We start from the raw sequence: 12,534 nt of genomic DNA, 5'->3' as shown, positions 1-12,534 counted from the left end.
TGCTAGAAACACAGGACAGAAAGCCTGAATTCAATATTGCCCAATTAAAGATGCCAAAGTGTGTGTGTGGAGGGGGGTGGGGGACACATGAACCAATTCCGAAAACAAAATCACATCAGAAATTCTTGATGTGCTTAATCACCCAGTGAAAGCAAAAGCCAAATAATATGGGGCCACAAAGATTCAACCATGGCAAAGAAGGAAAGAAATAATCCAATATTAATCAAATGTTTTCCTGCATGGTTGTGGGAAGAAAAGAAATACAAGGAGAGAAAGAACTCCTGAAAAAAGATGTGGAAATTTTCTAATTGTATAAGAAATCCTACACAATAGGATCAAATGAGAAAAAGAAATCTTCTGTGATGTTAACAAAAGAATCAACACAAGAGTTATGTTGAGGGAGGTGACAAACTGGAAAAAGGTTGAAGCCAGTTGAGATCTACAATTATTGGCTGCAGCACTCTCCTGAGGCACATGAATGACTAGCAGAGCATTTTAACAGATTCCTCTCTAATGGAAGCCTGCATTTGTCTCTCTTTTTTTAAATAGCATTTTATTTTTTCCCCTCAATTACATGTCAAGACAATTTTTAGCACTCATTTTTACAAGATTTTGAGTTCCAAATTTTTCTCCCTCTCTTCCCTCCCCTCTTCCTAAAATGGTAGGCAAGTTGATCTAGGTTATACATGTGCTATCATGAAAAACATATTCCCATATTAGTCACAGTGGTGAAAGAAGAAGCAAATTTAAAAACATGAAAAAGAATAAAACAAGTCAAAAAAGTATTCTTTGATGTGCACTCAGAGTCCGTTGGCTTTATAACTGAATATGGGTAGCATTTTCCCTTGTGAGTTCTTTTACTTGTCTTAGATCATCGTGATGCTGGGAAGAGCCTAGTCTTTCATTGTTGATTGTCATGCAATGCTGCTGATACTGTATACAATGTTTTCCTGGTTCTGTTCATTTCACTTTGCATCAGTTCATGCAAGTCTCTGCAGATTTATTTTTTTTCTGAAATTTCCCTGTTCATAATTTCTTATCCCACAATAGTATTTAATTACATTCATATACCACAACTTTTTCAGTCATTCCCCAACTAATGGGTACCACTGCCATTTCTAGTTTTAAAGAGAATTGCTATAAACATTTTAAAATGTGTAGGTTCTTTTCCTTTTTACTTAATCATCTTTGGAAACAGACCTAGTAGTGATATTGCTAGGTCAAAGGGTATAGGTAGTTCAATAACTCTTTGGGTATAGTTCCACATTGCTCTCCAGAATAGGTAGATAAGTTCACAACTCTACCAGTAGTAGTGCATTAGTGTTCCAACTCTCTTACATCTTCTCCAACATTTATCATTTTCCTTTTCTGTCATAGCCAATCTGATAGGTGTGAGGTAGTGACTCAAAGGTGTTTGAATTTGCATTTCTCTAATCAAAAGTTATTTAGAGTACTTCTTCACATGCCTATAGATAACTTTGATTTCATCAGAAAACAGACTAGTCATATTCTTTGACCATTTATAAATCAGAGAATGATTTGTATTCTTATGAATTCAGTTCTCCATATATTTGAGAAATGAGGCTATTATCAGAGACACTTGCTATAAAGATTGTTTCCCAGTTTTCAGTTTTCCTTCTAATCTTGTTTGCATTATTTTTGTTTGTGCAAAAGCTTTTTAATTTAATATGATCAAAATCATCTATTTTATATTTTGTAATGCTCTCTATCTCTTGTTTGGTCATGAACCTCTAACTTGCTTAACTCTTCCTTTAAGAATTTGGATGCTATACCACTTGGTACAAATATGTTTACTGTTGATATTATTTCACTGTCTGTGCTACCTTTTAGCAAGGTGTAGTTTCCTTCCTTATCTCTTTTAATTAGGCCTGCTTTGTCTGAGAATAGGATTGGTATTCCTGCCTTCATTCATTACTTCATTTGTTCATTTATTTATTTATTTATTATTTCAACGGAAGCACAAGTCTAGAGTCTGCAGTCTGCTCCAGTCCCTCACCTTTACTCTGTGCGTGTCTGTCTGCTCCAAGGGTGTCCTTATAAACCGTATATTGTAGGGTTCTACTACAGGAAAACCTGTCCTGAAGGCTTGCCACCTTGGTAAGAACCCCCAGTGCCCACAGCTGGCATTTGACAACCCACACCCCCGTCCATGCTTTGATAAAGCCAAAGAGTAAGGCTGCTGTGGGGGGGACCTACCTGAGCAGATACATGCCCAGAGGTGATGGATGCAAACCGGGAATATGGATGAGCCATAAATAAATACACAGTACTCCTGGCTTGGCCTCATCAGCCACATCATGGCAAACGTTTCATAATATTCCTCTAACGTAGTTCCAAAATGTTTCACATCATTAAATTCCTGACAGAGTAACTGAGTGCTCTATTCCCACTGTTTTCAATGGGCTTCAGTAATTCTAGCTAAGCCTTCTTCTGAATGGATTTTAAAATGTTTAGAGAAACTCATTGAAAGTTGATGAATGAAAACCCACTAGAATAACATAACTGCAAACCAAGAGGAAGAGGAATGTAGAGGGAAAATCATCAGACATTATAAGAGTCTGAGAAAAACAAAATCACCAAAGGAAATATTAAACAACTAGTCACCAAAAAGAAGGGGATCAGTTGCATTCCTGTGCCCTTTCTGAGATTGGTCAAAGGTCTCAGAAAGGATTTGTCAGTGAGGATTCATTTTTTGCTTCAGAAAGGGTTAAAGGCTAAGCCATTATCTTTAGTCAAATAAAACGTTTGCTCCAGCTATGGTCCCCTTTCCAAGCATTCTTTAAGGTCTCTAATTCATATCATGCATCAAACCCTGCTCTAAATATTCCTGGATCTAGCAACAATCTAGATTCTTTGGTCTGGCTTTTCCTCCACCACTACATTCCATATTCTGAGCCAGTATTTTCGTTGGGCGTCCCCCATGTCCAGAACACCTATTCCTCTCTTCTCTGCCCTCTGGCTTCCTTCAAATCCCAGCTGAAACTCCCCCTTCTGCAAGATAGCTTTCACACTCCATGCCTTCATCTTGGTGCCTTCTGCCTGTGACCATCCCCAGTTTATCCTATCTCTGGCTCATTAGTTGTTTGCATATGGTGTCCTCCATTACAGGATCCTGGAGAGCAGGAACTGGTTTTTGCCTTTCTATGTATCTCTAGCGCTTAGCGCAGAGCCAGGCATATATTGACCATTTAATAATTGCTTGTTGAGTGGACTTGTTGACTTGGCAAATGAACTTGGCTTTGATGGATGGCAAGGAGTCTAAGAACCTATATTCATAGGGAATAACATCTTGGAGGGGAAACTTTCATGTGAAAGATGACAAGGGTCAGAATTACAGCTTCACCTGTTGGGGTGGACATTTGGGGACCTAGGTCAGAGGTGCCCTCAAAAGGCAGTGATGTGGAAGAAGCCTCACACCTGTCCTTCCTGACCCATAGGAGAAAAGGCTGGATTCATGCTTGCTGTCAGAACCTTCTCTGCACAGACATCCCACCTGGAATGGCTTCCTCCTACCTGAGAGTCTTGGAACAAAGGCAGGGTGGCCACTTGCCAGGTGGGTTGAAGTAAGGAACAGTTCTGGCTTGGACTAGACTAAGTTTTCTGAGGTCCCTCCAAACTCTGAGATTCTGCAAGGTGGGAAAGCATTAAAGATGCTTGGCACCTCCTTAACGTTGCCTGAAAATGACCCTGTCAATGATGGGTACACAATGCCAATGCCCACCTTCTACTCCCCTTCCAAACCAGGGCTTTATCCTCATCACAATAATAAATCCCACCAGAGTGTGCTTTGCTAGGTGGCAGCTAGGTGCCCTGATAGTACACAGAGCACCCTGTGTGACTCTGGGTAAGTCACTTAACACTGTCTCAGTTCCTCATTTGTAAAATGAGCTAGAGAAGGAAATGGGAAACCATTCTAGTATTTTGGTCCAGAAAATCCCCAATGGGGTCATGAAGAGTCAGATGGGATTGAAAATGACTAAATGACAAGTTGGTTTGCCAATATTTCATCCACCCCTCTAAAAATGTTGAAATTTATTGGTTACATGTTTAATGTTTAGAAAATGACAAGATCAAAGCTCTTTTTCCAGAGACATATTAGTTCTTGAAATAGTTTTTTTTTAACTATTTAATGTCGGTCAATGAACATTTTTTTTAAAGCTCTAACTATGTGGAAAGCATTGTACTAAGCATGGGGGAAACAAAAAGAGGCTTAAGATAGTCCCTCCCCTCTAGGAGTTCACAACCTAATTGGAGTGATGAAGAAACAAATATGTCCAAATGCGCCACATGTAGAATTATTAGGAAATAATTAATAGAGGGGAGGCTCTAGGATTAAGAGAGTTTTCAATAGTATCAAAGGCTGAAGAGAAACCGAGAAGAATGAGGACTGAGAAATGCCATGGGATTTGGCCACGTAATGATCATTAGGAACAGTGGAGAGGGCAGTTTCTGTGAACAGATGAGGCCAGGAGCCATATTGTAAGGGGCTAAAAAGAGAGTAAGAGGAAAGGCCATGGAGGCATCCCTTATCGTTTTATGTAGCAATAGCCTGGAGATTAGAGAATGGATGCCCTTGCTACTCAATTTTCAGGGCTAAAGAATAGATCCTATTTTAGTCACTACGTGAGAAGGTTTATGGAACAAACTGTTCACTTTACACACACAAACACACACACACATCTCCCATTATTACCTGTGAACATAATGCTAACCAATTTCAGATGATTCATCATAATAAAATATAATTAAGTTATCTGATACAATGTCTTTCATGTTGGCGAAGGGTTACACAATTTCTTCAGCATCAACATTTAAATCTAAAAGGCTTATTGAACTCCATAATGTGAAAGTGAGGCTATTTCCAAAGAGTCTAAACCACAATAATTCCACAAGAACAATAAGAAGGCCAAAAGTAACTCTAGTCTTAGAAGAACGTTTGTAAAGATTGATGAAAATTATTTATTTATTGTTAAAAGAAATTACCCAAATTATTCAATGATTGAAAAAGAGGGGGCGGAGAGAGCCAACGTGTGTGACACTAATCATCAAAGTTGCTTCATGATCAAAGATTTCCATGTTTCCTCCCTCTTTCTCCTTATGTCTCACCGTGTTCTGTTCAGCTATTATAGCCACTGATCATCCCTTTTTAGGTCTGTTATTTGTTCTTCTAATCTTACAGTGAAGCCCATTCAGTGCTGTGCACACGTATATGCATAGGTGCCCATGGTCATGGTCTCCATGGATCGTTTCTTATCCTTCTTCACCTGGTACCTCTTGGCCCCCGTTTCAGGACAGCAATTCAGAAAGGCTTTTGGAAAGAGTAGAATACAAACCCCCTTCTAATCCTCCACAGTTCTGTGGTTTCATCAGTGCTTCCAGGCCATCACTATCGCATGTTTCTTACCCAGTTCCTAGGGACCCTTCTCAGGGGACTTGGAAATGTAAGCAAGCTTCAAGGCTTGGACCCAGGGAAGGTTGGACTGCACCTAACTTGAATCTCGAAGACGCTTGCTTTCCTCAATCATGAATGAACACCAGGAGAAGTAGAGGAAAGAAGGTAAGAGGAAATAAATATACACCATGAACATGGACTACCAGAGACCCGAGCATCATTCTTTGTACTCCATGATGATGAGGTCTACAAAGGAAGCCAAGGAAAGCTAGGTGGTAGAGTGGGTAGAGTTGTTGGACCATGAGTGAGTTTAAGCCTCACTTTGTAACCTCAGCCAAGTCATTTAACCTGTTTGCCTCGGTTTCCTCAACTGTAAAATGAGGATAATAATAGTGCCTACCTGCTGGAGTGATCATGAGGGTCCACTGAGATGGTATTTGAGAAGTGCCTAGTATGTAATAGGTGCTTAATAAATGCTTGTTTTCTCCCCTCACCCTCCCCCCACAAGCCCACAGGAGAGCCACAACCATACAGCTTCATAAAAGGTTATTTCACAAGGTACAGAGGACCCCAAGTCAATTCTCCAGAGTCAAGCTTTGCTAATGAGCCTCCCCAAACTTAGGCAAGATGCTTCACTCGTCCCCAAGTCTCAGCTCCAACACTTGAGAGTCTGCTCGTTGGAGAGACTGGCAGCATCTCTGGCCTCATTGACATTTACCAGTCACTCCGCCTCGATCATCAGTGTGGTCCAGCTTGGGATGGACTAAGAAAGAAAGTTGATTTCCAAATGTATTATTTAAAAATACATATGTTGTTCTGGAGTTGTATCAATTGTGTCTGACTCTTCATGACCCCATTTGAGTTTTTCTTGGCAAGGACACTTGAAGTGGTTTGCCATTTCCTTCTCCAGTTCATTTTACAGATGAGGAAACTGAAGTAAACAGGGTTTAATGACTTGCCTAGGGTCTAGGAGGCTAGATTTGAACTCAAGAAGAGGAGTCTTCCTGACTCCAGGCATGGTGCCCTATGCCCTACACCACCTAGCTGATGCTTTTTTTTTTTAAACATTGCCATTTCCCCACATCCTTCCTCCTCCTGCCCACCTTAGAATCTTTTCTCATAACAAAGAAGTAGAGATAAATATAAGTAACAAAAATATTAGGGTCAGCCTGAAAGCCTCGTTCTGTACCGGCTGTCACCTACCTTTCTAGTGAGGAAACAGGTAAGTTTCTTCATGAGTCCTCTGGACTCACTGCTTTGATCAAAATTCTAATAGCTTATTGGGGTCATTGTTCAACACAGTTTCCAGGTAATGCAAAAAGGAAAAAGACAGGGCTCCTTTTACATTTAACAAAATCAAAAAGATGCCTAAGCATAAATTTAATTTTGAACTCCACAGTCTCATGTGATCTGGTGCCATTGGTCACCTGTATTTACCCAGATAAGAACACATCTGAGGAGATGCCACCAACATTTAACATGAACCAGGCCACTAAGAATAAAGAATCAAGAAGATAAGAGGAGAAACAGTTCAAATGAATCAGGGAGTGGATAGGGGATGTACACCAACATCTCTCCAGTCAGCCAGCTTCTCACCCTCCAAATCACAAGGGGTCATTCCCTCAATCTCCCCACTCCCCAAATCCTATCAACTGTCAAGTCTTTGTTCTGTGTCTGATTCTGTCTGCACATCTATTGAGTGCATTTTATCTACACGTGTGTGCACACACATGACCAACCCCCTTGCTCCAGCCCTCATCACCTCACAGCTGGACCACTGATGTAATCTTGGAACTGATCTCTCGATTTCCGGTATCTCCATTCTGTATTTCATTGTCAAATTTACATTCCTTAAACACAATTCTGACCACACCCCTTGCTAGTTCAAAATCACCAGTGGCTCCCTAATTCTGTGATAATATAGAAAACCCTTACCTGGAATTTTCGAGCCTCCTGGAATATGTCTCCCCCTTCTTTCCTGCCTGGTTTCCTATGGCTCCTTGCACCACACTTTCTGTTCCCCTTACACTGGCCCATTAGTTTGACTTTCTGTGCAATATATTCTCCCACATCTCAGGGGCTGGATGCCTCCACACCTCCACCTGGGCCGATCCCTATAGCTCCTCCTTTTTTTTCTCCCTCTTGGAACTGTTTCAAAAGACTTTTTAGTGTCTTTGTATTTGTACTTCTGGGTGCATCTCTCATTACTGACTGCTGATAGAATGCAATATGCTTAAAGGAATGGATCATTCGCTTTTTGTCTTAGAATTCTCAGCAGCACTTCACTCAGTGTCAGAGTGACACATAGCTAAATAAACCATTTCTGAGGCTCTTCTTCTGTCCCAGACACTGTACTCAACCTTGGGGATACATATAAAGGCAAACAATTCAGTCCCTCTTCTCAAAAAGCTCAGTTTTAGTGAGGAAAGATATCGCACAAGCAGTAGAGGTTCTCATCTGGGGGAGTGGGGGGAGGGTTGCAGAAATTGGCTTTGGGGCTTCCTGCTTGGCTAGAGGAGGCAAAAGGTTCATCTATCAGATTCAAAAGGAAGCGGGAATAGAGTCCTCATTCCCATGGGATGAAGAAGGTCAGAGACTAAAGTCATATGGTAGTCAGCACATAGCAAAGCAAGTATTTGTGGAATTTCATCAGTTTTTGGATGCATACTCTCATCTGGCAGAACTTTTTTTTCTTTTATCATTCATGGTGGGGGTGGTCAGAAACAATGACCAACCCATGGTTAAACATGCTATAGCTGAAATGTGGACTCATTCCTGAACACGAAATCAGAGCAGCCACTGTTAACATTTCAGGGCAGCTTAAATGGTCTTTGCATAGACTGCACCAATATTTTCCTAAATTTGTAATAAAACAAGGTCACCAAAGTGTCTGATTTCAAAAATTACATTCATATCTTTGATTACTTTTAATATGTTACAAATTAAGCGCGTAGGTAAATGTCGCTCTTCAGATGTTTAAGCAATGATTACTTCATACAGAAAAGATCACCTTAGATGCATCTTCCCGAAGAGAAGGTTGCCCCACCAGCAGAGTATGCTCTGGCCAACTCAGAAAGGCTGACCCTAGGAGGAATGATGCACTTGGGGTATGACCCAGGGACATGCCTGCCTAAATTAAAGCACTTTGAAATATTGACTTTATTATTACAAGATTCTTAACTATTCTAAAAAATCTAGGTTATCAGATTTTCTGTGTTGATGTACTCACTCTATTTCAGTCCTTGGAAAGATCAGAATACCCTGTTATCCCATAGAAATGTTTCTTGGAACAGATATTAGGCAATTATTGAAAAGCTAAGCCATTGTGAGCATCTCAGTTACGTGAAGAATCTAATGAAGGCTGCATTCCCCCAATTATAAAGTATTCATAGAAACCTGGCATCTCCCATACATTTGCACGATCTTTTGTGACTCTGCCATATCTCTCATTACCAAAGGCAAGCTGTTGCATACCACCACCCCCCTCTGATTTCCTTATGCGGAGTCTGTGATGCTTCCTGAAATTCCTAAATCTGACCTTTCCCTGGGGTAGGGAGTGTTAGGACAAGGAGGGTGAAGAGACACAAGATAAAAGAAAAACAGAGAGAAGAGCTTACCCCCAGAGAGGAGGGGAGGTTTACTTTTGACCAAGGGGCTGCAATGAGGGGCTTGGCTGCTAAAGGATGTGAAGAGATGGGCACTGAAATCATCAGGGAGCTCGGCCTCCAGGAATGTTTTCATGAACAGCTTGAAACCTTCAAAGTCTATGGTCTGCAATGGAAGAAAAGGTTTTAAAAAGATGAATGCAAATGTTAGTTGGCTGGCCCATAGGATTATCATTAGAAATACTAAATTACCCATAATAATAATTCTAGTTCAAGTTTATGTGATGATGATGATGATGATGGCAGTGGTGGTGGTGATGGTGATAATGAAGATGACAGTATCAGGTTCCATTTTTACCACACTTTAGACTCACAAAGTGCATTACATTACATACATTATCACCTCTGACCACAATGACTCCTGTGAGATAGGTAAGTGATGTATTTTCATTCTCATTTTACAAGAAACTAACTCAGAGGTGAAGAGTTTTCCCCAAGGTCACTCGGCGGAAGGCATTGGCAAGGCCAGGATTCTCTGTTTTCCCCAGGATGTGGTTCTAGCTCTTCAGGGCTGTTCTGAAGCCTCACTGAGTCATCTCTGAACATGGACATATTTTCCTCCCTTCAGACTCCATTCTCACCACTTAATTAAGGCCCAATGTCCACTGTGGCAAGCCATCCTCTACTGGATGTTCTGGGGGTGGGGGTGGGGTTAAATAATTGATGAGTCAATGCTGACTTTCAGGTAGAGTCTACAATGTCTGCACACAATTCAGTTTGGAATCATCTATCTTTGAGAAAAGATGCCTATATTTCAGAGAAAATGTTCAGCTCCACAGTTGGAATCTCTTAAGCACATAAGCCAAGGAAATCCCAATCAGCAACATGCATAAGGCTCTCTCTACAGAAACACGCTGCCTTATACATATATACAACATACATGCTGGTGTTCCACCTTCCCATTACTCTCCAGTGAACCCACGATATCATCAATTTGAAAATTCCCTTCAAAGAAATCGGATATGACAACATATTCGAGTGCTCTCAATTGGGCTGCTCTCAGCAAAGTTCTCCCATCGATTTGGGGAGGGTACCCACCTACCAAACTGGAGGACTGGAAAAGTACCTGGCACACTGTAGGTGCCTAATGGATGCTTTGGAGAAGGAAGTGGCAAACACTCCAGTTTCTTTGCCAAGAAAACCCCAAAGGGCGTTGCAGAGAGTTGGACGTGACTGAAATGACAGAACAATAAATGCTTGTAGGCTGACTGATTCTGGCTATGTATGAATGACATACCCCACCTCCTCTGGCCAGTGACCAGCTCACCACGTGGCACTGCTTTGCCATTGTTTTGGAATTCCTCCTTCGTTAATTCTGGTAGCCCCTCTATTGCCCTCCTAACAGCAACAGCAGTAGTAGTAGCAGTAACATAATAGTAGCACACACACACACACACACACACACACACACACACATTTTCTTTATTGGAAAACCTGGACTCATTTCAAATAACTTTTGATTTCTCCAAACACGACGGCAGCCACTCTCCTCCTCATTTAACTCTGGGCTCACTCAGCTCTTGGTATATTCATACTGATGGACACGTTCTCCTGGTTCTTCATTCAAAAGCATATTGTCATTTGGGCATAAGGATTCATCTTCTGCTTGATCTTTCCTGTGTAAATGATCAAGCCAAATTCCTTTGATGACTTATAAACAAATTCCTTGTAAGATGTACCTCCAATAGTACAGGCCTTGTTGTTATCAGTACATGGCCAACAAGACCATCTGGAGGGACTCATCCACTACGAATGACTCTTGACCTTGAACTCTGGGCTGCAACTCCTTCAATCCACTGATGAGAAGACATCCCCCTGCTTCATTCCTCTTCTCATGTACATGATCAGAGGGCCTTCAAAAGGGATCATTTCTGCTATTTATTGAATCTGGGATGATTTTAATATGTGCTTGACACATTGCTGAAAGAGAAGCTGTAAGGCAAGATTTTGCCGTCCTGGATCAAATGATTTTTCACAAGCAATAAGCACATCTAATTTTCTTTTAATTTTTGAGTTGTGAGATGGTAGAAAAATTGTCCAATGTTTGGATCTCATTGGTGAGAGCCTGCTTGCTCACTCTTAATACCTTCATTTAAATGATATCCATGAGATACAGAGAAGAAGATGAACATCAACAGCGTCTTGGTCAGCAAGTTAATCAATCCATTAATAAACATTTGTTAAGCTCCTGTATATGCCAGTCACTGATCTGGAAGATGAGGGCATAAACAGAAGGAAAACCATCCCCATCCTAGAGGAACTTATGCTCTAGTAAAGGGAAACAGTATGAGCACGTGCTGGTGTATATGATAGAGACATGATAATTGGGAAGGGGCAGAAAGGCACAATCAGCTGAGGGGGGAGGATCAGGAAAGGCATCATGTTGGGGTGGTCGTTTTTCATCCTTCATTTTCAAAGAGGACCAGTGACATGTAATGTAATGCCAAGGAGAGGCAACTTCCCAAGGTTCAGAATACCAGCATAGGTGCTCTCCATTTTACTCAGTGACAAACCAAGAACAGAGAAGATCAAAACATGACACATTCCAAATACAGCATTTATTAAGTGTGATTAAATAATCTCCAAGGACTACCCCACCCCAGGACCTTCCAATCATTCAATCAATTACAAAGTCTCTGTTCTAAATACTTCTCCACCCCTAGGCTATACCTTAATTTAGTCCACCACAAAGTCCCTCTTCTCAAATGGAGATTAGTTTCCAAACATAAGGTCAAAAGTTTCCCACCCCTGGATCACAATTGAATCTACCCCAGAGTTACATCAAGTTTAAACACAGCACTTAATACCCAAATGGAGGTCTTTTCTTCATCTTGACAGAGGCAAGTTCTCAGCAATCTTAGTTCCTGGGGAGACAAGGCTTAGCAAGGCCATAAGATACATTGCCAGTCCCTTCATGAATTCATCCTCTGTCTGTAGAACAGTCCTAGAACCCCTGAACGAATTAGCAAAGCCCTCTCCCAGGATTTCTGTAAACATACAACAAGAAAATCCTTCTTCAGGGCTTCTGAACCAACAGAAAGGCTCCCAGACCCCTGCAACAACAGCACTGTCCTTCACCAGTGGACAGTATTCATTCTGTCTGCAGGACAGTCTCCAGACCCCTGCAACAACAGCACTATCCTTCACCAGTGGACAGTATTCACTCTCTGTCTGCAGGACAGTCTCAGAGCTTCTTAGTGAACAGCCAGGTTCCAGAACTTCTTCAACAAAAGGACTGTCTTTCACCAGTGGACAAATCTGGCAAAACAACATCAAAACAGACAGACAAAGTACCAGCAAAACAGCCATGTCTCCTCAGTCCTTGGCAGCTCAGGGGGCAGGTCTCAAAAGTCCAGGGCAATTCAAAGAGGCCACCAGCAATTCTCTTAGTCTCTCTCTCTCCACGAGGTGCTGCTTCCAAAAAAAAAGTTCTCCTGCCTCTCTCTTGTCTCTCCA

General features: G+C 41.4%; 1 protein-coding gene across 1 annotated transcript in view; it reads right to left on the bottom strand.

Annotated features, from left to right (window-relative positions):
- The window catches only part of DGKB (diacylglycerol kinase beta), a 698,074-nt gene that overhangs the window by 500,047 nt on the left and 185,493 nt on the right, over positions 1 to 12,534 (bottom strand). Inside the window, exon 5 of the mRNA XM_069094439.1 lies at positions 9,031 to 9,184. Coding sequence (XP_068950540.1) covers positions 9,031 to 9,184 — 154 coding nt within the window. The remainder of the gene's footprint in view (positions 1 to 9,030; positions 9,185 to 12,534) is intronic.

Source organism: Petaurus breviceps, unplaced genomic scaffold (genome assembly GCF_028583685.1).
Source record: "Petaurus breviceps papuanus isolate PSGF00001 unplaced genomic scaffold, PetGlider_PUasm1.0 218, whole genome shotgun sequence".
In the NCBI taxonomy this organism is placed as follows: domain Eukaryota; kingdom Metazoa; phylum Chordata; class Mammalia; order Diprotodontia; family Petauridae; genus Petaurus; species Petaurus breviceps.
This window is presented reverse-complemented; position numbering and strand designations above follow the sequence as displayed.